This window comes from Lytechinus pictus, chromosome 5 (assembly GCF_037042905.1).
Source record: "Lytechinus pictus isolate F3 Inbred chromosome 5, Lp3.0, whole genome shotgun sequence".
NCBI classification, from domain to species: Eukaryota; Metazoa; Echinodermata; class Echinoidea; order Temnopleuroida; family Toxopneustidae; genus Lytechinus; species Lytechinus pictus.
The window spans coordinates 47,466,309-47,492,571 of record NC_087249.1 but is presented as its reverse complement, the minus strand read 5'-3'; the positions used below and the strand labels follow the sequence as shown (position 1 = coordinate 47,492,571).

The 26,263-nt window shown below is 35.5% G+C and overlaps 1 protein-coding gene across 1 annotated transcript; it reads left to right on the top strand.

Moving 5' to 3' along the window:
- Positions 1-25,645, top strand: LOC129261335 (fibropellin-1-like). Its single transcript, XM_054899402.2, has 21 exons — positions 1-301; positions 876-1,127; positions 2,072-2,190; positions 2,815-2,977; positions 4,941-5,054; positions 6,837-6,950; positions 8,047-8,160; positions 10,203-10,316; positions 12,663-12,776; positions 14,817-14,930; positions 15,756-15,869; positions 17,711-17,824; positions 18,111-18,221; positions 18,814-18,927; positions 19,749-19,859; positions 21,845-21,958; positions 22,766-22,885; positions 23,623-23,733; positions 24,230-24,343; positions 24,690-24,821; positions 25,485-25,645. The coding sequence occupies exons 1-21, from the start codon at positions 148-150 to the stop codon at positions 25,643-25,645; spliced, it is 2,688 nt and encodes an 895-aa protein (XP_054755377.2). The 5' UTR covers positions 1-147.
- Positions 25,646-26,263: the final 618 nt, after the last annotated feature.

Here is a 26,263-nt window from a genome sequence, read left to right as displayed (position 1 = left end):
CCCCTTCCTCCAGCAAACGTCGGAATTCTGGATGAATACACCACATTGTCCTCACTACGGGTTGCATGGGATCACCCGACACTTTCACCTTCCGCGGTGCACTTCTATCAAATTCGATACCGCACGGTGCTCTCAACGACCGTGTCAATGGATGTCGGGAGAGATGCAACAAACTCGACGATTTCAGGACTCGAGACGAATACTCTGTACGTGATTAATGTTTTATCAGCAGTTGATGACGGGGATGGTTACACACAATTTAGTGAAATTCTGGCTGATCGCACTCTGTATGGCAGGACTGGTGAGTAACCTAACAATTACTCGTGCTTGATGACAGTGTAGTGCCAAGTGATCAATGCTATATAAAGGAGTTGGTCTTTGTTGTAATCTGTTGTCGAAGGTGATGTATCAACAAAATCAAAGGGATTTTATTTTAGTCAAGTGACAACTGGTTTGAAAGTAATACCATGAGCAGTCTCTCACTACCACCTCGTAAAACATCATAATTATGGTGTGTACGCAAACCTCTTCTTAGGAGGGTTGGTAATGATGCCATAACTTGAGAAAGAGGCACGTGAAGCTTTCCAGGTAAAAATTTCCATAGAACCTAATAGGAATTACATCTTCTAGATGCCAGGGTAATATGCCCGCTCCTCGCCACTCCCTTACCTGACAATAATATTAATGTAATATTGGTCCATATGTTATCTTTAGCGACTTTCGACATGGCTTGCCGGTCGACATATCAGATATTTCGACCGGCAAGCCATGTCAAAAGTCGCTAAAGTTTGTGAGTCCCACATTTTGATCACACCAGATTGTGGTCTCGCAGCCAACACCCTTTTTTTTCTTCATTTTTTTATCCGATCATGCAGGTGGTGCGCAGCCTGGGGACATCTTCTTGCGGAAACTGACCAGTTACTCTTTTGAGTGTGAATTCGAGCCTCTGCAAAGCAACGTTAACCATTACCTGAACTTTACAGTCGGTGACAGTTCAAATCCTAGCGTCCGCTCCGTTAATGATCCTCATTCGACTTGGGCCATTTATGAACTCACACCTGGTGAAACTTACAGATTGGTGCTCGGAACAGATAGAATGACCGGTCAAGAAAAATGGGTCACCACGAGTAAGATTTCAGATTAATTTGCCGGCGCTGAAAGATGATGAAATATGAAAAAAGTTTGTGCATGGTCTTTAGCACTAAGAAATTCTCTTGATGCTGCGTTGATGAATAAAAATCTCCCTCAGTAGCTTAATGAGCATACCAACATTTTTTAGGAGGCCAGACATGGTGTATGGGAAAAAAATCTTAGACGAGAACTAACAGAAATCGACCTTTTAAATATAGAATCTAATTTTGTGACACATTTTTACAAAATATTCACAAAATACGAGCATATTTCACCCCACACATACACACTCATCTGGACGCAGGTGTTCTCCATGCAAGTAATAGATCTCAATAGTTGGGTATCATAAAGCCCCCCCCCCCTTGCTATAGGATAAAGGTATATGACTATCTATTGAATGTTTCGTTGTTTTGTAACCATATACTGTGCAATTCATATATTTTATATTCATGATGTACTCAATGATATTTAACCTCTTGTGTGTTTTTTGTGTCAGTTCTTTTTGACGCTTAATATATGTGAGGGTGTAAGGGTGTGTGTGTGTGTGTGTGTGTATGGAGTGTAGTGGTTCTGACTCTCGTCTTGTAAGCAGTGGGTCGGGAGTTTGAATATCGTCGCGGCCTATAGCGTCTTTTTTGCACGGCGTCAATCCACACTTTGCCACTCTTCACACAGGTGTTAAAGGGAGGCGAAATCCTATAGTATGCCTAGATCTCTTGCTGGAATGCTCCCCAGGAAATCGGGAAAAGCGCATACATGCCAGGATCAGATGACCTGAGTAATAACAATTACAATGTAAAGGGCTTAGAAACATTAAGTATTAAGCGCTGTATACATGTAAATGTAACTATTAGGTATTGTTATTATATAACGAGCGATATGGGGAAAGTGTTTGAGTGTTATGATAAATCAATTGCTATCATCATTATTATGTTTTCAGTTCCCCTTCCTCCAGAGAATGTTCGGGTAGTGAGCTACACATCAACCACGCTGACTATAGCATGGAATCCACCTGCACACGAGATTGACGATCCCCCACCAATTGTCGACTCGTATCAGGTTCGAGTGATTGTTTTCACCTTGGGGTCATTTAATATCGAAATTGGTGTTAACAGGCAATCATAGATTCTATGATAATTCCCTCAAAATTATCTGACTGTATGACATTGACATTATCGGGTCGTGTGGTCCAGTGGTTAGAGCATTGGACTCCTAATCGCAAGATTGTGAGTTCGAATCCCCACTCCTCTCTGATAAAAAGACCCGAGAGTAATATATGTCGTCTTTAAGGTCAGCCACTATGACTGATTAACCTAGGCATAAAACTTTCCCAGGTAATTGGTTATATACCAGCTTGGCGTTTACCAGCAAAACGCTGTCCTGCCGAGTTCCTATGGGAGTTACCATAAACAGAAACGGAAACAGGGTTGATTTACATTTCTTTATCTATCTTTCTCTACTCATACAAAGTATATCACATAATTTTTATATGTTCTAACTCAATCAACTAAAAAATGTTGTGAGATTGCTTGCACCCACCCCCCCCCCCCAAAAAAAAAAATGCTGATAATGACGTTGATAATGTTAGAAGTATGTAGGCATTATTTTCCTGCACTAAAGTATGTTCTCCCATGACAACCAAACAAATTTAATCTTAGTATCCATTGTCCATTGGTTGTTTAGGTTGAAGTCTTCCCAACCGATATCATAGTGAAAGTCGACAGTACCGTTACCGAGGTCACAATTGAAGATCTGCATTCAGGCTCTTCGTATGGAATAAGCGTAAAGTCACTCGCTGGTGTAAACGAAGTTAAAAGCATCGGATCTGTCTTCTTAACGGAAACTGGTAAGTACGCAGAATTATATGGGCGGATATTATGAGTCTCACCCACGCATGGCCCGTTGCAGAAAGTGATGTGATCAAAGTAACGTAATTCTTATGTCCGACAAGTTGTGTCATCCGACAACCTTTCTTGAATTAGATTGGCTGAGAAGGACATTATACAGGAACTTGTCGGATAAGACGTCTCACAGGTTCTTTCATGAAACGCTCCCCTGGTTAAAGTTTTTTTCACGTATTGTATGTCTTCATGGGCAATATGCATTTCACGCTATGAGGAACCGTACAATACTGCCGATGTGGAGTGCAATGCGCGTTTATCCATTAAAGGTGGGGATATAATAATAGTTATAAGAATTAATATATGCTACTGATCGCCCTTTGCAATCCATCACAAGTGGATTACACTTTACGGATCGTGAGTGGTGATAACGAGTGAATTACATGTTACTGATCGAGACTTGCAATTTATCGCAAATGTTGATCCTGCAAATTATGTTACTATAATCGTACCGTTCAATCTATCACAAATGGTGATAACGTGCGAATTACATGTTATTGATCACCAATGATGATTGGTAGCGCTATCCATTGTGGGTGGTGATAACGAATGAATTTAACGTTACATGTCACCACTGGTGATTGATAGCGCTATCCATCGCGAATGCGGATAACGTCTGTATAACAGCATCTGACGGTAATGTTATGTGATACCAGGACATCTTACATTTTCAATAATATATCAATTATACCTAACGATACTTCTAAAGGAAATACTCTCACTTGTCACAAATACAGTGCGTATCAAAAAAAAGTTTACACTTAGAGAAAAAAATCCTGTAAAATTATATATTTGTAATATTCTGAAGATTTTTCCACATTTTAAATTGGTACAGATCCATTTAAGCAAATGACGATATAACTGTCGAAAAATATTTCCGCTTGAATGAGCACCACTTCCTTTTGAAAAGTTAGTGAAAAATTATTTGCGCAGGACTTTGAAATAGTTATGCGAATAAAAGTAGACCTTAATCATGAAGAACACGTGGAATTTAGCTAGTAAAATTTATTTGATGATATCTTGTGCCTGTTTTAAGTTGTTTCCTTGCCCAAACACTTCGAACAGTGCATTGCGCCCCACCCCACTCCCCCACACACCAAGGCCATCGTGACGATATTTGCTTTACACTGGATGAAAATGTTTCGCAGGATAAGTTTGATTTCGCCCTTTCCCCTTTACACAGCGTGAAAACGAGCATTTCTGCGCAAACAGATTTTCGCGAGCTTTACAAAAATGGACAGTGCTCACTCAAGTGTAACATTCTGCCAAAACTTTTACTTTCATTAGATAGATGAGACCCAAACCCAAGATTATATGTGAAAAAATTACCCACATGTTGTATATTTTTTAATTCCCAGGGCTTTTTCAAAGTGTAAACTTTTTTTTGATACGCACTGTATAGTCACTTTACAAGAATATTTTATGAATAGTTTTTAACAGAAATATGGCTCAGTGTAGATGCTACTACACCTACACTACAAAAGTTATAGTGTTAAAACTAATACCAGTTGGTGTCCCTGTAGAACCCCACCATGAGGTGTTAAAATTACATCCTAGAGATGGAACTTAGCATCAAAGAGTGTATGTAATAAGGTGTTGGAATAGCACCCATTAGCGTTGTCGTGTTGAACCAACACCATTTAACATCGAAGTAAAAATTATGGTCTGTATTCTGAAATCAAATTTAATTCAAACTCGGGTTTAAAGTTGTGGTTTAAGTATAGCCGATAGTGTCTTAAATCTACAACATTATAATTTCAATATATCAGCTCATTTTTTCTCAAATCATTCTTAACTGTTTCGGAAAGATATATAATATAGCTTTCATCACCATGACGAGTTGGGAAAGAGCACATTAATCACAGGAAATATACAATGTTTATATTATTACCTCGTTTTTAAACATAGATACTGACGAATGTATTTCAAACCCTTGCGGGGAAAACGGCGAGTGCTTCAATGTGCCAGATCTCTACTTCTGTCTGTGTTATGAAGGATGGACAGGCATAAATTGCAATATAGGTAAGAGTGCTTCAGTGATTACACAACAATTTCAATTTACTTTCTCAGTAATATTATATTTCTTCCCCAATATGACTTTTGTTAATACTTATATAATGAAATATTAGTTTGAAAATTTGGTGATGAGTTGAAGAAAACGAATGCCCCCTTGATCCAATGAGGCAGAAGTTAGAAAATGGTAATATTTGAGATTGATATAGATGTACATGTAATCATAATATCAACATTGAGTAATGCTCTCATCATAGTAAGTGTAACGAATTATTTAAAATGTTATTGATGGCTTTCTTATTAATCTAGTAGAATTTCGTTAAATTCATAAATCACGAAATTTGTGCATTCTTAGGCCTCATTGATGTCTTTCTTTGTTCTTGCTGCTACTATCAACATCGAGTAATGCCCTTATCATAGTAACAGATCAGTAAACATGGTAAATACAAGGTTTTGAAGGGAAGTGTAACCAATTATTTAAAATGTTATTGATGGCTTTCTTATTAATCTAATAGGATTTTGTTAAATTCATAAATCATGAAATTTGTGCATTCTTAGGCCTCATCGATTTCTTTCTTTGTTCTTGCTGCTACTATCAACATCGAGTAATGCCCTTATCATAGTAATAGATCAGTAAAAAATGGTAAATACAAGTTTTAAGGGAAGTGTAACCAGTTATTTGAAATGTTTTTGACGGCTTTCTTAGTAATCTAAAAGGATTTTGTTAAATTCATAAATCATGAAATTTGTGCATTTTAAAGCCTCATTTATTTTTTTTCTTGCTGCTACTACCTCTAAGTGGTAGGTCCATTCCTGCCTAGCTTTGATGAACATTTTTACACGTCTCTTCGTCTCGTGTAATTTCAGCTACGTTCTCTCCCTTTCCTTTTTCTGACCCTCGTCATACTATCTCCCTTCCCATCTCTCTTTCCCCAAAACTATAGAATAGTCTGCCAGTTGGCATGAAAAGCTCTCCATCACTCGCTATCTTTAAATTAAAGTTGAAAACATATCTCTTTAGTTAAGAAAATTTGCTGCGTAGAATGAAGTGAAAAGAGCTCTGAACAAGCGCAGTTGAATATATTCATATAAAAGCTGCGCCATACAAATTAATGTTACAAATTAATGTTTATTATTATTATCATTATTTCTCTATCTCAGATTCTGTCTCTATTTTGTTTTTTGTTTTCCTTGTCTTTTCCATTCACTCTCTTTACTGCCTCATGTCTTTGTCTTACATTCTTATACACTGCAAAAACTCCGGTGTTGATTTAACACCAGCCCCGAATCTACATATGTCCACACCAGAGATGTATTGAAACAACACCAGTTTGGAATCAAACAGATGATGTTTTGATACTAAATCTGGTGGAAGACCAAAACGATACTGGTGTCGTTTAACACTTATATAGATTCCGGGCTGGTGTTAAATCAACACCAGAGTTTTTGCAGTGTATGTACTTTCTTCCTATAATATACCAGTCATTTTCCCTGTCTTCCCATTCTTTCAATCATTCAATTAACATGTTACGTGTTATATAATTTTTGGATTCTGCTATAATGTTTTGCATTACGAAAAATTATTTTCTGTAGCATTGATGTTTCTTATGATCATTATTATCATTATGATTATTATCATTTTAAGTATTATCATCATCATCATAATCATTATTATTATTATTTTACAATAACTCGACTGTTGGCTGCTATGATAATGTATTTAGCCATTTCTATCTGTTTTTGTATATGTCTTAATGACACCTTGGCGGATGTATCTTCCTGATTCTAAAGATATTGACGATTGCGTTCCGAATCCTTGCGCTAATGGAGGGACGTGTACGGATGGAGTAAATACTTTCTTCTGCGAGTGTGTTACTGGATATACAGGGGATCTCTGTAATGGGGGTATGTTGGTTTTTAATCATTCAGTGTACAGAAAATCAGGGGGATGATACAATCAAATACAGCATTCTCTTTATAGTTTATTGAATCATTCATACAGTGCAGTGCAGTGCACGCTGGTTGAGCAGTTTCCTAACTGAAGTGTCCTGAGTAAATAAAACATTATTATTATTATAATTATTATTATTATCATTATATTATTATTTTCATTATTATAATTAGTATCATTATCATTGGTATTATTATCATTTATTATGATTATTATCATTATTATTGTAATTATTAATTTTTTATAATACATTTAAATAATAACACCGTGCCAAAAAGTGTTTTTACATAATGGATTACATGAAGTTGTGATTCAGTTTGTTAAAATGCTAAAATCACATACTGCTCTATGTGAACAAATGAAGATGTGATTCACACTGTTAAAATGCTCAAATTCAAGCAGTCTGGAGATAATTACACAATGTGGATGCCTGTGCAGAGAGTGTGTTCACACAGTGGTATTATATGGAGATGTGATTCACACTGTTAAAATACTCCAATTTAAGCAGTGTGAAGATAATTACACATTGTTGATACCTCGACAGTGTGTGTTCACAGTGCGTGCACACAATGGTTTATATGGAGATGTGTTTCACACTGTTAAAATGCTCAAATTTAAGCAGTGTGAAGATAATTACACATTGTTGATACCTATACAGTGACAGTGTTCACAGTGCCCTGTATGCTGAAGTCAGGTTTAATTTTAAACTCTTGTCTAAACTTGTGATTTAATAATGGACAGCCAATCGTGACATTAATCTCGAACAGTAGAGACTCAATGTAACAGCTCATTTTACTTACAAACTATTGTTAATTGTCTGTGAAGGATAAATAGGATAACTGTCTTCACTATCAAAGAATTGGGAAGGGTCACAGAAAAGATAGGAAACATAATTTAAATCCAATTTTGACATGTTTGGCTGCCCATAACTTTAGCACAGAGTTAGACCATGGCCTAAGTTGAACAAGACTTCAGAATACCTCTACAGTTCACAGTGTGTTTACTTGCTCAAATTAACTCACAACTACATGTTTAAAAATTATTTTACAGACGTAGATGAATGCCACTCGGATCCATGTGCTGGCAATAGCGAATGTCGTCAAGGGATAAATTTCTACTATTGTATCTGTTTAAATGGATGGACCGGCAACGACTGTGATGAAAGTAAGAAATATTAATTGATATTACTGATGGTAATGTTGATAATAATGAAAAAACAATGATAATGATGACATTGATGAAAATAATAGTTACTGTAACCTTTGCAGGGTCCTGGGAACGATTTTTTTGGCTGGGGGTGCTGAAGTAGGCCTAAATTCAGGGGCGGAACCAGCTTTCGCCCATAAGGGAGCGGGCAAACAAAAAATTCACCCATATTTTCCCCGATCGGCCACTCAAAGATGATTTTTGTATGTTTCTTCGTAACAGTCACTTCTTTGCTTTATTCTTATAAAACATAGTAATCTCATAAGCCATATTTAAATAGTGCGGGCGCGAAGCTCGGGCTATTTTGTTTATTTCATGTATCTTGTCCTGAAAATCGAACATTCTGGGCAATGTTTGTGATTCTGAACAAACTCCGCATATAACTGATCGAAAATGGACCTGTTTGTAGTTAGCCATAGTTAGCCATAAAGCGATACATATTCAATAATCAAATAAAGCGAGCGCGAAGCGCGAGCTGAAAATTGTTGACATTCCAACCTTAAAAAATATGGAAATTCTAAGCATATTTTGTAATCATGGGCAGCATAGGAATATAACTAATCAATGCGCGCGCGAAGCGTGAGCGGAAAAAGAGAGAATTTTATACTTAAAAACGGGTCACTCAATTCATGTTTTGTAAATCATGAAACGAATGGGTAATTGGGTATCCTAAATCAATAATATGAGCGCTTTAAGCAGAAAATTTTAGTCTGAAATTTGATAATTTAAGCATGTTTTCAATGAAAGAAGAAGCTTTGTATCTCAATCAACATGCATGCGTGTGTTTAAGATTTATACCTAGTATCTGGGCATTCTAAATATATTTTTTATCATGAAAATCAATAACGTGATCGCGAAGCGCGAGCTGAAAATGTTTGGTATTCCTACCTGAAAAGGGGTCAATTTAAGCACTAATTCAAGCACTGTGTAGGAAAATCGTGAAGTGGCTATTACGAATCGTTTTCAATAAATGATGTAAGAGCGAAGCGCAAGCTGATATTTTTTTTTTTGACCTGGGACCTTGACATTCTAAGGACATTTTGTCATCATATGAGAATGATGACTTTCTTCTATTCCTCTTCCTAAGCGCGAGATATTCCATTCTGAAAAAAGGACAGTTTAATTATTAGGAATTCATGAAAATGTTATTTTGATATTTATTAATATAATAAGCCTAATGACAGCTCGAAATTTGTTGATATTATTTCTTTAAAACTGGATATTTTAAACATATTTGTAATTATGAATAGGATGCATGGGTTAATATATTTTTAACAGAGTAATGAGAGAGCAAATCGCGATGTCATGAAAAGGGGATTTTAAGTAATTTGTTTTAGAATTGCTTATTATTATAAAGGAAATTATTGAGGTATACATTACTCACCAATCAAAATGCGAGCGCGCAGCGCTGGCTGATAGGTTTTCACAAACAAACCTGAAAATTAAGGGATATTTTGAGAACTTAATGGAATACACGAAGAGAATAGGTACCTGACAAATCAAATAGCGCGAGCGCGCAGTGCGAGCTGAAAATGTTGATACTGAGACAATAAAACGGACATTTTACAGAGCAATTTTTGAAAATCAATTTATAAATCACACCAAATGATTAAAGCTCGATGTTGGAGCTGAAATATGTTTTGTATATTGACTTCAAAACTTGATATTTTAAGCTCCATATCAGCCTATTGAGGAGGAATGCAAGGCAAGGCCGGTTCGTTGTTTCGCCTTTCCTCGTTTACACAATGTGAATATCATCATTTCTGCGAGCATTACCAAAATGGACGATGTTCACTCAACCGTAAGAGCCTGTCACAAATTATACTTTTAACTGGCAGTTGAGACCAAAGCCTAATAATATATGTGTGTATGTCATGATCCTCATGTTATATATATTTTTTTTTCAATTTCTAAGGGATCTTTAAATTGTAAACTTTTTATCGATACTCACTGCATTAACAGAATCTTTCTCTCTCTCTCTCTCTCTCTCTCTCTCTCAGATATCGATGATTGTTTACCAGATTCTTGTGATAACGGGGGCACGTGTAAAGATGGGGTAAATACGGTTATATGCATCTGTCCTAGAGGTTATACGGGTCAGCGCTGCCAAACAGGTATACATGATGTCTATGATTTGTTAAATGCAACACATATTTCAAATGCTACAGGGCGAAATCATAAAATATGTACGTCCGACCTCTTATGTGTGGGATCTTTAAGAAATTTTCTGTCTCTTATTTCTTGTTCTTTTGACAGTCTGTAATGTTCTCAAAGGACCATGACTTTGTCAGCTTATGAAGTGAAGTAAGACTTGAGAAGAATGGGGTTCGGACGTACAAAAAGGTTGATCATTTTATGAAATTGCACTGCAGTATGTCATATGGATCACTTATGTGTTGCGTGATACATTTATTTGTTTGAATGTTAAGATGTGCTAACATGGCTAATGGAATTTTCAAATTGCATTGGTTGGTCGCTACACTCACTCGCATGGAAGTAACGGAAACATCCTTTTTTATGGCTAAGGCACCATCGGTGTCGTTCCGGGGTAGTGGGTAGGGATACCTCCCCCCCCCCCCTCCCCCACAGAAAAATATAGATAGGGGATATTGATTTATATCATGATAGTTCCTTTGTGTGTGACACGCATAAAGCATTACATGTATTTTATTTCATTTTTGTTTTACATGTATCTGTCTTTGTCACCCAATGGTCATTCTACCTCCATAATGTTTATTATTTATCTATACAACTTTTATATAATATGTATATCTATATGATATAACGATATTACGTTCCGCGTGTTGGACATAGAAGATATTAATGAGGCAAAGTGGTAATGCATTGTACTTTGTTCCAACAGTTTATTTATATATATATAATATTTATATTTCATATATCAAGCGCATAGAAACATGATTATTTAGCGCTATATGAATATTATTGCCTATTATTATTATCATTATCATCATTATCAGCATTATAACCAAATTCTGTCATTCTGTCTGTATAGACTGTGCAATCTCTGTTTGGGGCAACTGTCCAGCAGCCTACAAATTGCCCCTAAATAGATTGCAAAAAAGAGCTGCCAGATATGTATCTGGAATTTCTGACTATCAAATTGCGAGCGGGAATGCATTGATAAGTCAACTCTCCTGGCAAACTATTGACCAACGTCGAGATTATTTTCTGGCAATTCTCATGTACAAGTGTATAAGGGGCGTTGCCCCTCCCCGCTTATCAAATGAAATTGAAATGTGCTTCGATCGCCATGGCATTAACACTATGAATGCAAATTCACTGAATGTAGTATTACCCAAACCTAATATATCCCTATTTAAACAATCCTTTAAATGTGCCGGAGCAGTAACTTGGAACAAACTCCCGGAAGATATCCAGAATGCCATTTCTGTTGAAAGTTTCAAACATCATTACAAGAAATTTCGCTTAAATCTATAACAACTATTTAACTGTTTTATTTTGGTCCATATATATCTATAGTATTGCCATTATGCATGTTATTAGCATGATTACCAAATGATACACATCTACTTATTATCGATTATTATGATTTCCTATGAGTATTCAAATTGTTACAATTCTTTAAATTGAGACCCATTCCTGTCTTGATATCGATGTATAAAACCTTTTTCCTTTTCCTTCACTTCTTTATCTTACTATGAGATAAATCTTGCTATTTGTTCCTTTTTTCTGATGTTTCATTTTTAGCATTATTTGTACTTTAGTTTTGCTGTATATAATAACATGTATTTCTAATTATTTGTAATCTTTCCTTTTAATATGTATATATTTTCTTTATGCAGGACCAGTATGTGAAACAGCCTGCGAGCTGATTGATGTTTTATCCTTTTGACAAATGTTTTTGATTAAAAAAAATAATTAAAAAAAATAATAACATATTGAGTATGTCATGGTATTCCATTTTGTATATTATTTGACTCAGATTGATTATGAGTATGGTCGCCCGGGGGGCCCAAGTAGAATAGATTAACCACAATAAGTTGTCAATGGTTAGTGATTACAGTTATTCACATGTTTGATAATTATTGGCCAAGATTGTAAGATACCAATATTTCATGACCAGTGGATTCGTCTCCTGACCTTGAAACAGAGGGTCGTGGGTTAGAATCCCGGCCATGGCGTAATTTCCTTCAGCAAGAAATTGATCCATGATGTGTTCCACTCAACCCATGTGACGAAAATGGGTACCAGACCCTGATTATCCCTTGAACCGCAGAACCTCTGCTAAATTCAGGGTAATTATGCTGCATTACAGTAGAGCGCTTAGAGAAACTTCTGATAAAGTAAGTGTTAAGCGCTATGTAAGCAAGTATTATCATTATCATTATTAATATTATTGTTATTATTGTAATTATAATAATTACCATTAATTTTGTTTTTATAATAATTATTATTATCATATTACTATATCTCTACAGACATTGATGACTGTTTACCCGAGCCTTGTCTGAACGGCGGTTCGTGTGAGGATGGGTTAGACTCGTTTACTTGCAAGTGCCCAGAAGGTGTTACAGGTTTCATCTGCGAGATAAGTGAGTATTTATGGTTCTTTTAAATGAAGAGCTATCAAAAAAAGAATCAGTATTCATTCTAGCTTGCTATGTGCTCAACTTTTATCAACTTTACCCATCTTAACTGGAAATTAGTCTTTGAATTACCTCCCCTCGTAGAAGCATATTAATTTGTTAGCACGTACCCATACCCTAATAACGCTAGAACCATTTTTAATTTGTAGTCTCACACAGTATCAAAATTGTGATCCCTTCTAAAGTCTTCCTAGCATGTCTTAGATCTTTTTTTTTTACATTAAAAAAAAAAACATTTTATATGTCACTCACTTGTTTGTACTTTGATTAATTATTTGGTTTTCTAATAGTTTGCTATACATGTATTTCAATCAACTGAAATTCTATTACACCTTCATATAATTAATTAATTACCATTCCTCTTTTCGTGTAAAGCTCTCAACTTAGTTCTTGTCACATCAGGCCAATGCTTTGAATGTGTGTTTCATTTATGATTGATTATTTGATTTTCTAATGCTTTGCCATACATTCCCATTCTTCATATTGTTTATTTTTTTCTGTTACACATAAATTTATTTACTTTTCTTGATATGGTAGCTTAAATTCAGTTGATATCTAAGAAGTCGTTTACTTTGCTTTTTTTGTTAAACCCGCACATAACCGTGACAAATGTCATAATACAACAATTTATCTCAGACTCTTGAAATTCAATAAGTTGACCTACCATCTCTGTCTCTAATTTGATAAATGACTAATTTCTGATTTGACCCAATCTACATTTTTTTTTCTTAAAGTATGAATTTGAAAACCTTGGTTTTTTTTTTTTTCATTCATATTACGATGAATGTTAATTAATTTATATAGAAGTATTGTAATTACATGTTTGAATTTATTGCTATTTTGTGTTATTCCATGTAGACACCAGCCAATGTGGAGAACCTCTCGACAGAATTTTCAATTCTTTTAGGTGATCCCCAGGCATTGGCTGGTGCTAAATTTTACATTTCTTTTGTAATGTTTCTATTGCTGTCATGTTTTCTTGCCTGGAAATGAAATAAATAAATAAATAAATAAATAGACAATGCATGCATATTTGATACTTTTCCTACTATAACCGCCGCCGCTATGTAAGTAGGGCATGTCCATAAGCCGCCAGACATTGTAGATTTTAAATGTGAAATGGTAGCTTAAATGACAATATGATGAAATTAATACCTTATGCTAGATTCGAATACTTAAATGCTTTGTAAATACAGATTATATGGACGTATTTACCAAATATGATTTCATTAAAATAAAAAATTAATTTCAAGCATCATTCTAAAAGATATTTAAATGCACTTTCCATGAAAATGAAAATGAAAATGTGGCAAATAATAAAGAATAAAGTGAAAATGTAATGTATGAGATGTGCATTATTTCAATTCATTCAAAAAAAAAATTGGTTATGGAGCTATAGTAAAATCAAATTGAGAAACTATTATATATTTTCATTTTCGATGTTATACATCTCGATAAACACAAAACCATGTGGATCCGTGAAGAATCGGCGATTTAGGAAAAAATAGGAGCCTTTACTTTGATCAAATTGCGTATGCAAGACCCACGAAGCCATGCATGTGAGTTAATTAACTAAATGCGTGCGAAGCTAAATACTGTGTGCAAAGAAGGCCTGAGCAAACTATCATCTTACTAAAGTGAAATAAAATATACAAGAAAATACAATAATTGATTTGTAGGATTTACTCCAGGAGCCGCGGAACCGTAAAGGGCCTGGGATGTTGTTTCTTTTCCTTTATACAATTGTATAAACGTGTACGAAAACGTAAAATATGTTTCTTGTGTGGTCAGCGCTCCCCACCCCCCTCCCCCTTCGTCTCAGCTCCCGCCTACTTTCAGAACCGTTCCATAGCATTCCTTTAATTCATTTTCCTTCATTCTTTGAATGAAGCTAGGTAATCACCATTTCTGAATAATACAAACGACGATAATATTCACGAGATTAATGTTACTTTTTTTCGTGTTTTTTACACCATGTTCACGCAGATATCAACGATTGCAAACCAGATCCTTGCATGAATGGGGGGTCGTGTAAGGATGGAATAAATGCATATACCTGCGAATGTCCTCCTGGAATTATTGGTCTACACTGTGAAGAAGGTTTGTACAATCTTTCATACTTATTCATTCGTAGGTTTGAAATAAAACCAGCGCACATTCATACACATTCTTTGTCAAAACAAGACACATACTATAGTAATTGTTGTCGTTTAACTATATATATCCAATTATGAATCTCGCAACATACTTCAACGATTTTATCAGCTCACTTTACACTCAAACCATTCATAATTGTCTGAGAATAATAATTAACATAGGTTTGTCCACCAAAACAAATTTCGGGGGAATACAGTAAATATGAACATACAACGAAAACAAACTTGTGACTTTTTTTAAAGCTTCCCTAGTTCAAGTATATAGAGTTAGACCATGGCCTTACTAATACCAGACCTGAAAATAAGTGTCATATCGATTCAGACCCACGCCACACATACATGACGTACACAAAATACACGAAAACATACACTTCTTGCCCCCCCCCCCCGTCCTTCCCACCCAAGGATGTTATCAGTGGTACTCACGTTGAAACGAATGGGTTAGCAAGACAGCCAAACTGATGGTCAGGGGACAGCACCACAGAGAGGGAAAGGGTGGGGGGGGGGGGGGCATTGGTGACCCTATATGATTTCTCAGGGAATGAATCTTGTCACCGATCAAAATATCCTGACTACGCCTTAGCAAGCATTACATGGATGCGTAGCAAAGAAGAATGTCAAAGTGCATTTCCATCTTACTTTGAACAAGACTTTGAAAATGAAACTTTAAAAAGAATAACATTTTCATAGATTTTGAAGAAAACATGATACTTTTTACCCTGTGTCCTGACTTTTTGACTTTGTCATGACTTTTTTGTTCCTTCCAAAGAGATCAATGAATGTGAATCTTATCCCTGCTTAAATGGAGCCGACTGCACGGATGGAAACAACGCTTTCTCATGTAGGTGTTTGGTGGGGTTTACTGGCCAACGGTGTCAAACAGGTACGTAGGCATATTCTCATATTAGTCTGCTGTAGAATCCCTTCACATGAGAAAGGATCAGAATACAAGCTTGCAATGACTTGTGCACTATAGGTCCGAATTGAAACAGCAAGTTTTATATTATTTGTATGAAGACCCACTTTTGACCAAAGTTTCAAGCAGGGTCTGTGCCTGCAGACTATTCCCCTATATCCCAAGCCATGCTGATCATCAGGCCCAATGTTTCATATTCTGGACAAGTTGATGTAATCGAGAGCAGTTATCTTTCAGTTCTTTTCAGACTATTTCCAAACGTTATTATGAAAGTGAGCAGATTCTTAAAAAAATATGAGTTTGTTTTATTGTTAGAATATAGTATACACGCACAGCTGTTAAAAATAAAATACATACTTGATTCATCATTTTTTTTGTAAAGTGAATGAGCTGTTTTGTCTCCGATTTTTAATAAAGTCTTTCTATAAAGGAAACATATATAAAGGCTACCCACACTTGGTTTGCGGTATACTATAAGACATAGTAAAATTTGATGCTGATATTCAGACATCGAGCATCTTGCTGTTTTAAGTTCTAAATCGTCGTGCAAATATATATGTTCAAATTTGTGATAAGTCCACCATCCCTATAAGAATAAAAGCGAAATGAATATCTAGTCGTAATGATATCCCAGCAATCGCACGATTTGCTATGATTCGAAACCAATTTGGCCTTTATTACATATTGAAGGCATGCAATCACCCAATGTTGTTACATTAGTATTTAACAGAGATAATGGTTATTTTCACTTGTATTTACTTTATTTTCACTTGTGTTCACTTGTATTTACTGTACAATAATGCATGCATCTAATAGCGCCCTCCACCAACGTATGCAAGGCAATGGCTCCATAGGTTTCACGGACCAAAAACATTTCCCAGAGACCCTTGTGTTAAAGGGGCAATTAAAAAAAAAAGATGATATGCGAGGGTTAATGTTTACAACTAGTGGATAGGATATGTGTCTGACATTCCATATCTGACCAGAAAAGGGTACCTCGACAGGTTCATTTTAAAAATAAATCGGCATTTATGAAGACTACACCTGTCAGGATCAAATTTATCACTTGAGACAGTAAAATGGCCCTAATTCTTCCGCCAGTAAGAAAATAGTTGCAAAGTGGTGATATATCTTTCCAATGTAGAAAAAACGAAGTTCAGTAGTTATCCTCCCTTGAATCAGTGTTAGATTGTCAATCATACTCATTCCTTTTTTGTCAATCAGCAATATTTATAATTATTATTAATCAGCAAATTTTAAAAATTGAGAATGGGTTGGTGGCGCGGTAACGTAAATGCATAAGGTCTATAGGTTTGGTAGATCCACGGAGGGGGGGGGGGTGGGCACAGTCGGCTCGTGCCCCACCCCCTAGAGAGGTACAATCAAAATTTGTAATGTAAAAATGCCGTTAAAAACAAATGTGCCCCCCCCCCTTTCAAAGTGAGGACTTTTTTTGCTTGTCAAATTTCTCCTCGGGGGGAAATGTGCCCTCCCCCTTTGGAAAATCCTGGATCCGCCCCTGCATGTTTCTGTAGAAATCGATATAATCATTCTAGACTAGCATTTCTGCTACCTTCTAATTCCTTTGAACAACATAGACCTCAACATCTTAACTTTGTACACGATTTTGTACATGTTTTACGTTTTGTGTGTATTCACATTATATGTTCATGTTGCATACTGTTATCAGTATACATGTCCAGCCTGGAAAATGAATTGTTAAACCACACTGTATAGAACGTTAGGAGGAATGTGGTATGATAATAATTTCCCAAGCTGTATATAAACCTAGCAGTATTACCATACAGATATCAATGAGTGTGCGTCTGACCCTTGTCTTAACGGAGGTACTTGTAACGATGAGATAGATGCATACACCTGCAACTGCTCAGCCGGTTTCCTAGGTCAGCGTTGTGCAGAAGGTAATATAAATAAACTCCTTAAGATTTATATACAATTCTATTTTGTAATATTGTGTTTGTCCAGGTGTTTGTATGTCTTTTTAATGGTAATCTGATATTCGTAAAATCAGTATGGGGTCATGATTCCAGAGTTACACATCCGCTTTCTTTTTGATATCCTTCGTGTTTTTTCTTTACATTTGTTTTTACTCTTTTGATAAAAAAATGTCCTCATCTCCCCCCTCTTGTGTCACCCTATTGACGCCCTAAAATACCATTGTCTCTGATTTTTTTTCTTCAATATTAGACTTCAACGAATGTACATCGAATCCCTGTACCAATGGCGCTTGCCTAGATGGGACCAATATGTATTATTGCACCTGTCAACCTGGATGGACCGGTGTAAACTGTGACATAAGTAAGAAAATAAAAGGAAGCAGAATTTCATTAGTTTTACTTAAGTATAAAATAAATTACTTGAATCCTATACTAAGAGCCTTTGATTTTACGGTAGAGAAACTTCACATTTCACTAGTTATATTTGTTTATATCTCTATAAGCCCGTTCGTGTCCTATAATGCCTCTAAATTAATTAATTTGGGCCATTTTCCTCTCCATTAAAAAAAAATTAAATTCCAAAGGTTACATTAGGATATATCAATATCTAAAGTAAAATTGTACGTATCTCTTTGATATTAATATATGAATTTCCTTCGCATTTTTTTTTTGTTTAGTTGCGAATTAAGAAATGTAGTGGACTAATTACTAAACCAGAATAAACTAAGGATGTGAGAGCCCCCCCCCCCCCGGAAAGTATAAATATTTTGAAAAAGACAACAGAAGTATGTATTAACAAATTCTCATTTTACTTTTGGGGGGGGGCGGGATGGGTCAGAAAAATTGTGAGACATCGGAAGCCTTTTCTTTCCACCCCTCCCCCTAGAAATGCTGGATATGCCACTGCTACCGAAAACTAAAGAAATTATATCATAATTATTCTTTTAACTCAGATTTTGACGAGTGTTCTTCACATCCATGTCTGAACGAAGCTTCGTGTATCGATAAGATAAACGGATTTACTTGCACATGCGCATACGGCTTCACCGGGGATCGCTGTCAGGAAGGTAAGAAATTATATTGATAAGACCTTGTTTTGTCATTATTGGTGATAAGCCAGGTTGAGAGGTGGAAAGAAATCTCAACTGTTTACTATATTTTGCATCGGATGTCTTTCAATTGCACCTAAATTATAAATTCTGTACTGTAAAGTCATAATCTGGGAACTAAGTATTCGGAAAGTCACGCATGACTTTAAAAACGAGTTAAACGTGCTTCCGAATGTCTCCAGATGTTGTTAGATAATGGGATTTAATTTTCTTATAGTTTTCAGAAACAAGTCATATAGCCTTTAAATGATTGTTAATATAGGTTCTCTTAATTCTGTCTTTCGGGCTATATTGGGCTATTTAGTTGTTGATATTTTGAAAAATGAATTTATATGACTATGAGTAAGTAAAAAAAGAACACGTGTGAAATGTGATTTGGTTCAAGTAATCGAAGAAATAATCAGTGAATTCTACACAACATGATATTCTTTAATAATGTGATTTCATACACATTTTAAGATCTGTGTGTTAGAGGTTGCACATAGTGAACACGCTATGGAAAACAGTAAGTTTCACTTCAGGTTATGGGTTCTTAAAGACCACTGGTTTTCATTTCTCTAAACAAGATTAGCACCGTCCAAGCTATACACTGAGACTGCGAATTTGTTTCATTTCATTTATTTCAACATGACAAGACCTCTTCAGCAAAAGCTGTTTTTTGTTATGTTTGTGCATTTATCGTATTAGGATATTGATGAGCGTTATGAGCACTGAGCATACTGTTTATTTTATTTTATCTATTCTGTTTAATTAATTTGTTCATTTATTATCTGCAAAAGATATCGATGAGTGCATATCGGACCCATGTGCCAATGGACAATGTTTCGATGGAAGAAATCTTTATAATTGCATCTGCATTCCTGGCTGGACAGGTGTCAATTGTGAAATAGGTAAACGTTTTTTTGTATTTTTTTATATGACCTTAAGAAATATACTAGTTTATATAATGATGAATACATCTGATTTTAAAAGGAGAGCATCGCCAGGGATCCGTTTTTATAAAACTTATTACAATGGAAATTTACAATAACAGTTAAAAGCTAATAATCAGATCAACGTATATATTTTCCGATTTTTAAATCCAATCATTTTATTCAATGAATTTACCTTAATTAATATGGAAGCTCACTACCCCTTGTAAATCAGACCAGGGAGTTCAGAATGTTAATTTTCTCTTGGAAATTTAATTCATAAACATAATACTGTTAAGAACATAGACGCAAATACATGACTTCATAGTATTCAGGGGGTAGGGAAGTACAATAGTTCACCCCCGAACAATTTGTTTACTGCTTGAATTTACGCCAGTGGTTAAGAAATCATTTTGTGTTAAACTATGTTAGATTTTGATATCAAGTATAGAGTACTGAAGTGTGACGTCATCAATTTTCACTTTTTGCATTCCAGCGCTTTTTATACCATATTTTGGTAAAGCATAATGACCCCCCCCCCTCCCCACAATCCAAATTTAGTGGGAATTGGTCCATGGGGCCCCAAGATATGACCTCATGAATACATAATTAGCCACATTGAAATCAATGTATTACTGGCCTGGTTCTAAAAGTTAGGAACCAGGTCAATAATACATTGACCTCAATGGGGCTAATCATGCATTCATGAGGTCATATCTCAGACCCTCATGGACCGATAGTCACTAAATTTTAAAAAGGGGGTGTTTTTCATCATGCGCTACCAAAATGTGGTATCAAGTAAGTTGAAATGCAAAAAAAAAGTTGTGACGTCATCACGACGGTACTCTTAAAGATGATATTCGATATAAAAAAATAGATTAAATGATAGCAGGGATTACCATACATGCCATATTATATATCTGAATACGCTGCCTAAAAAGTCCAAAACCGAAAGACCCTTTATGAAATTCATGACGCTGCCTACCTGATAATATCCTGATAGAAGCAGGTCTTAGTTTATTCTCGCTCCAAGCATGAACATGTTATCTATCTAAAACAACTCTCAAAATAACAACTTATTTCCTGTTTCTTAGTATAAAACTAAAATAGAGGCTGGTAATTTTTTTTCAAGAAAGATAATAATTGCAGAATCATAAGTTTCAAGAGAGCGATGAAGGATTCAATTTGAATTTACGAAAGATTAGGTGTGGATTAAATATTCAAGGAATAGCTTCTGAATGCTACTACTACTACAACTATTACTACTACTACTACTACTACTACTACTACTATTACTACTACTACTACTACTACTACTACTACTACTACTACTACTACTACTACTACCATGACTTCTACTACTGTTACTACACTGCTGCTGCTGCTGCTACTACTACTACTACTACTACTACTACTACTACTACTACTACTACTACTACTACTACTATTACTACTAATACTACTACTACTACTACTACTACTACTACTACTACTATTACTACTATTACTACTACTACTACTACTACTACTAATAATAATAATAATAATAACTATGATAATGATAATGGTGATAATAATATTAATAGTGGCGATTTATATAACGCACATATCCACCTTTTGGGTTCTCATGGCTGTTCAAGAAATAAAATATACACTTGAATACAGAAAAGAAATATAGAAATAGAATAGAAATTTAAATTCTGAATACAATACGCTATAAAATTGTTAATGAGAGATGAATGTTCGGACTTGAATGTTTCTGTTGATAAAAGATGGTGTATTTGGATAGACAGGTTATTCAAATATATGTGGGAGAGGAAGCAAGTTAATGATATATTGGTAAAAGAATTTTGAAGATGAAAACAATAAACGTGGAAAGCTGGTGTTTAACCCTATAGATGTTGGTTTGATGTTGATCGGATATTTTAGTGTCGATAATAAACTTCTTACTGTCCCTCACACAGATATTAACGAGTGCTCTTCAAATCCTTGTGACAACGGAGGTACTTGCATGGATGAAATCGATAGGTTTACCTGTTACTGCCCTGACGGTGTCATAGGACAACTCTGTGAAAACGGTAGGTAACAATCGTTATCATAATGTGTAAAAATCAGGTGTTTTTGCAGAGAAAATGGACCGTTATTGAAAGGAAAAGTACATGTTTTGCTTCGTGGCAACATGGGTATTGCGACTTGAATGTACTGGGATATGAGTATAGCGAATAAGTGTGTCATCATTCAAGTGGGTCTATAATATTATGTTCAAGACAACGCTGCTCAGACCTTTGTCTGGGACTGTTGCATGATGGGTGATGAACCTGGTCAGATATGAGTAGTTTAGGACTTGGGGTGGGGCTATTATTAAGGCTGTCTGTTCATATACCCATTAAAGGTTAAGTCCACCCCAGAAAAATGTTGATTTGAATAAATAGAGAAAAATCAAAAGGGCATAACACTGGGAATTTCATCGAACTCGGATGTAAAATAAGAAATTCATGGCAAACTTTAAAATGTCATAACTTTCTTATTTACATTCGATTTTGATTAATTTTTTAGTGTTATGCTTGTTGGATTTTTCTCTTTTTATTCAAATCTACTTTTGGGGATGGACTTGTCCTTTAATAAAATCAGAAAAAATTAAAAGGAAAAAGAATATTCGTAAATGTTTGATAAAAATCCCAAAAAATGCGGAGTTATGATTAAAGTTTTGATTTCATGACGTCACTGCCAATCACATTATTTTTTTCTCAAAATAAAGGGATGGCGGATATTATAAAGGGGGTCAGAGTCACATCACTATTTCTTAGGAAAATTGATAGTCTTGATAAGAAATCATAAGTTGTTGCCATGACAATTCAACAATGATATATTTTATTTCTGCGCAGAGGACCCTTGCAATCCGAGTCCCTGCATGAATAACTGTTCGTGCAGCGTGGCAGATAACAACATGATTGCAGTATGTACGACCGACTCGCAGTATATCGCTGGGGAGTTTTGTGAAATAGGTAACAAATTAATGAATAAGTATAAAATGAATAATAATCATAATATTAATAATAAATAATGATAATCGGTTAACTCTCTTTATACGCAGTAGGAAAAAGAGGAATTTTCGAATGTTTGAAAAATAGGTTTTGCACATCCTTAACCAAACCAAAGTGGATACCTAGTCTCATGTGCACTTGACCGCAAATGAGGGAGGAGTTCGATCCGCAGAATTTGCAATGAAATGATCGACCGAATACCCCCATCAGTATACGCTCAAATTTCGTTTAGCAGGGTATCGAAATAACACTTTATTTGTCGAAAATATCAATGAAAGTTAGTTATGCTTTCAAAATGATATAAAAAGGAATAATGTAATAATAATTATTATAATAATAATAATATTAATAATAACAATAATAATATGATTCCATTGCCATTGTTACCTAATTTTATTGTATTTTTGCCATGTAACTCCGACGTATGCCTTTTGTGATTTTTAATTCAGCATTTTTTGTTCTCAAAATAAATTATTTATATTTTGTTCTATTCTCACACATAACACACTCTTTCTTTTTCATACCTCCTCTCTCCTCTCTGTTATTCTCCCTCCCCGATCTCTACCCCCATTTCATCTCGTCTTCTCTTTACCTTTTCTCATGTCTCATACGTTTTCTTTCACTTTCCATCCTTGTACTTAATTCCTCCCCAATCTGTTTATCCTCTTCTCCCGCTCTTTATTCGTCTTTCTGTTCAGTTAACGAATGTTTTCTGAACGACATTTGTGAGAATGGTGGTACATGTGTTCCTTTGATTGATTCGAGCAAGTGCATCTGTCCAATATATTTTACCGGAGATCGCTGTGAAAGTAAGTCCGTATTCCCATTTTTCCGGGGTAGGGGTAATTGGCAATATAGTTGAAATCGCTTAGTCATGTCTTTGTTTAAGAAATATGTTTGCTTAATCAGAATGGAAATCTGGGAGCAGTTTGATTAGAAATTTTACGTACGTCTGAAATCTAGATTCCCCTTATGTTAAACGTAGGCCAGTATACAGATCATATCAAAACTGCGCTTATCATTTGTATCTATACCAATTGAAACAAAATTAAGCAGCGTGTAAATATTTTATACAGCCTAGTTAACTAAATGAGCTTCGGGTTCTTTACGAGATTAAAGCTATTTGATACAATTCTTTTAAATAGTCGTACTACAAGTTTAACTGTCATTACAAATTTGTTATTATAGTAAGTTTTATGAAACACACTCCAGGTTGTGTGAAGCGTTGTTACTGTGTAACTTTGTCTTATTCTCATAATTTTATTATCGATCAGTGTCTTACTTTTTCTATCTCTTACTTAAAAGTTCCGTGGTGCCCCGCCGAGGTCGTGTGTCACGGAAATGGCAATTGTGCCGTGATTGATGGTGAACCAGCGTGCTTCTGCTTTCCAAGCTGGGTCGGATCCTTTTGTGATATTGGTAGGCTCACTTTTCAAAACACAATTTATGCCTCTAATTAAAAATATGAAACTATATTAAAGATGACGAAGTGTATATGAACCAAATGATTGGTCATTTGTAGCCTTGATCATGTTGTATATGTAAGTAAAGTGTTTTGAACGGTCATGAAAATGATTTGAGATGATGGTTTTCCAAATAAAAATACAAATTGAAAATTACTTTATGCTCATTACAATCACTACCACTACTACTAGTACTTCTGCTCATACTACTACTACGACTACTACTACTACTACTACTACTACTACTACTACTACTCATCATCATCATTATCATTGAATTTTAAAATCCCTTTTCTATTCAGATAACCCATGTTTGCCTGTAAACCCTTGTTATAATTCTGGAGAGTGCACGTACGATGTTAATGAATCCTTTTCTAGTGCATCCATATCTTGTACATGTGACCCATCTTGGACAGGCGACCGTTGTGAAATTGGTAAGCTCCAACTCAATAATTGCCGTTCGTTTGCTTTTTATTTCTACTTGTTGATTTGCTTTTTGTGCGTTACAGTATGGAGTTTTCGCTTCGTGACGCACAACGGATTCACCAACTCAGTAAATAATGCCCATCAAATGACAATGAACAGCTGGGAGGTCTTTGTCAAAAATTGGTAAACTAGAACAGCAGTTTCGTTCTCAGTTTCAAAGCTGACAAAAATCACAAATATGTTATTTGTCCAGAGTTCAGCACGAAACTGCTGTTTTGATTCACCACATTTTCATCAGAAAGACTTCTTAGTTGTTTTTTGTGTCATGAAGGGCAATAGATTTTCTATGTTCTTGAATCTGTCGTGCATCGTGGTGTGTTAACTCCCTAATGACACACGTCATAATGTGCGCTGCATTCAATGGGAATGCACCCATCCTGTTCCATCCCTGAAAACAACGGTAAATTGCCAATTCGTCCACTGCCAACTCGTCCACTCACCACATGGACTACCCTCATTTAGTTTAATGCCATTCCGTCCTTCAACATTTCGTCTAACAACAATTTGGTCCAATCATCACTTCGTCTAATCACCAGTTCGTCTATGACTATTTCGTCTCATAACCAGTTGGTCTAATATTCCTTTGGTTTTCATTCATACTGTCCAATTAGACCTACTGGTATATGGACACAATGGATATTGGAACAATTGGTTATTAGACGAAATGGGTGAGTGGACGAAATGGCAATTAGACCACGTGGATATTGGAGGAACTGATGGTAGACCAAATGTTAAGGACGAGTTGGCAACGAATCGGCATTGGACAAAATGAAAATAAACCAAAACAACTGTCCGGACTTGTCTGTGGGAATATGGGAGGGTGTGTGGGAATGTGTGTTGGATATGTTTGGGGTGTGCGTGTGTATATGTTTGTGATTGGATTAATTTTAACTTTGCAGAGCTGCATATGTTCATATAGATATTTAAGTGAAAATGTGGTTGGACGAGCACGTGAGTGTGATGATGTGAAATTTGAATGGATATATTATTGGATATTATTTTGCTAAAAAGGAACTAACTTTTGTTAACAAGAATTGTTCTTGTTTTTACCAAAACTAACACCCCACGAAATCAGTTTTAACAAAACACCTTATTCATCTATGGTCGTGAACCACTGGCGGGTCCAGCCTGCCCGTGCCCCCCCCCCCCCTATTGAGAAGCAAAATTAAAATCTGTAATGCAAAAATGCCGTTAAAACAGAAGTGTGCCCCCCTCCCCTTTGAAAGTGAAGACCCTTTTTTTTTTGCTTTTTAATTTTTTTTGGGGGGAAAATATATATATTTTTTAAACCCTTTATTTGGTGCTTGTCAAATTTTCCTCGGAAAAATGTGCCCCCCCCCCCTTTAGAAAATCCTGGATCCGCCCCTGTCCTGAACAATGTTTGATAGGT

What these genes read in the sequence shown, in the direction of transcription:
- LOC129261335 (XM_054899402.2), top strand. Translation starts at nt 148, where the DNA reads ATGGATGTCGGGAGAGATGCAACAAACTCGACGATTTCAGGACTCGAG. An exon ending in AGGGGATCTCTGTAATGGGG is followed by an intron (nt 6,951 to 8,046) that starts GTATGTTGGTTT and finishes ATTATTTTACAG; the next exon opens with ACGTAGATGAATGCCACTCG. An exon ending in CGGGGATCGCTGTCAGGAAG is followed by an intron (nt 18,928 to 19,748) that starts GTAAGAAATTAT and finishes TATCTGCAAAAG; the next exon opens with ATATCGATGAGTGCATATCG.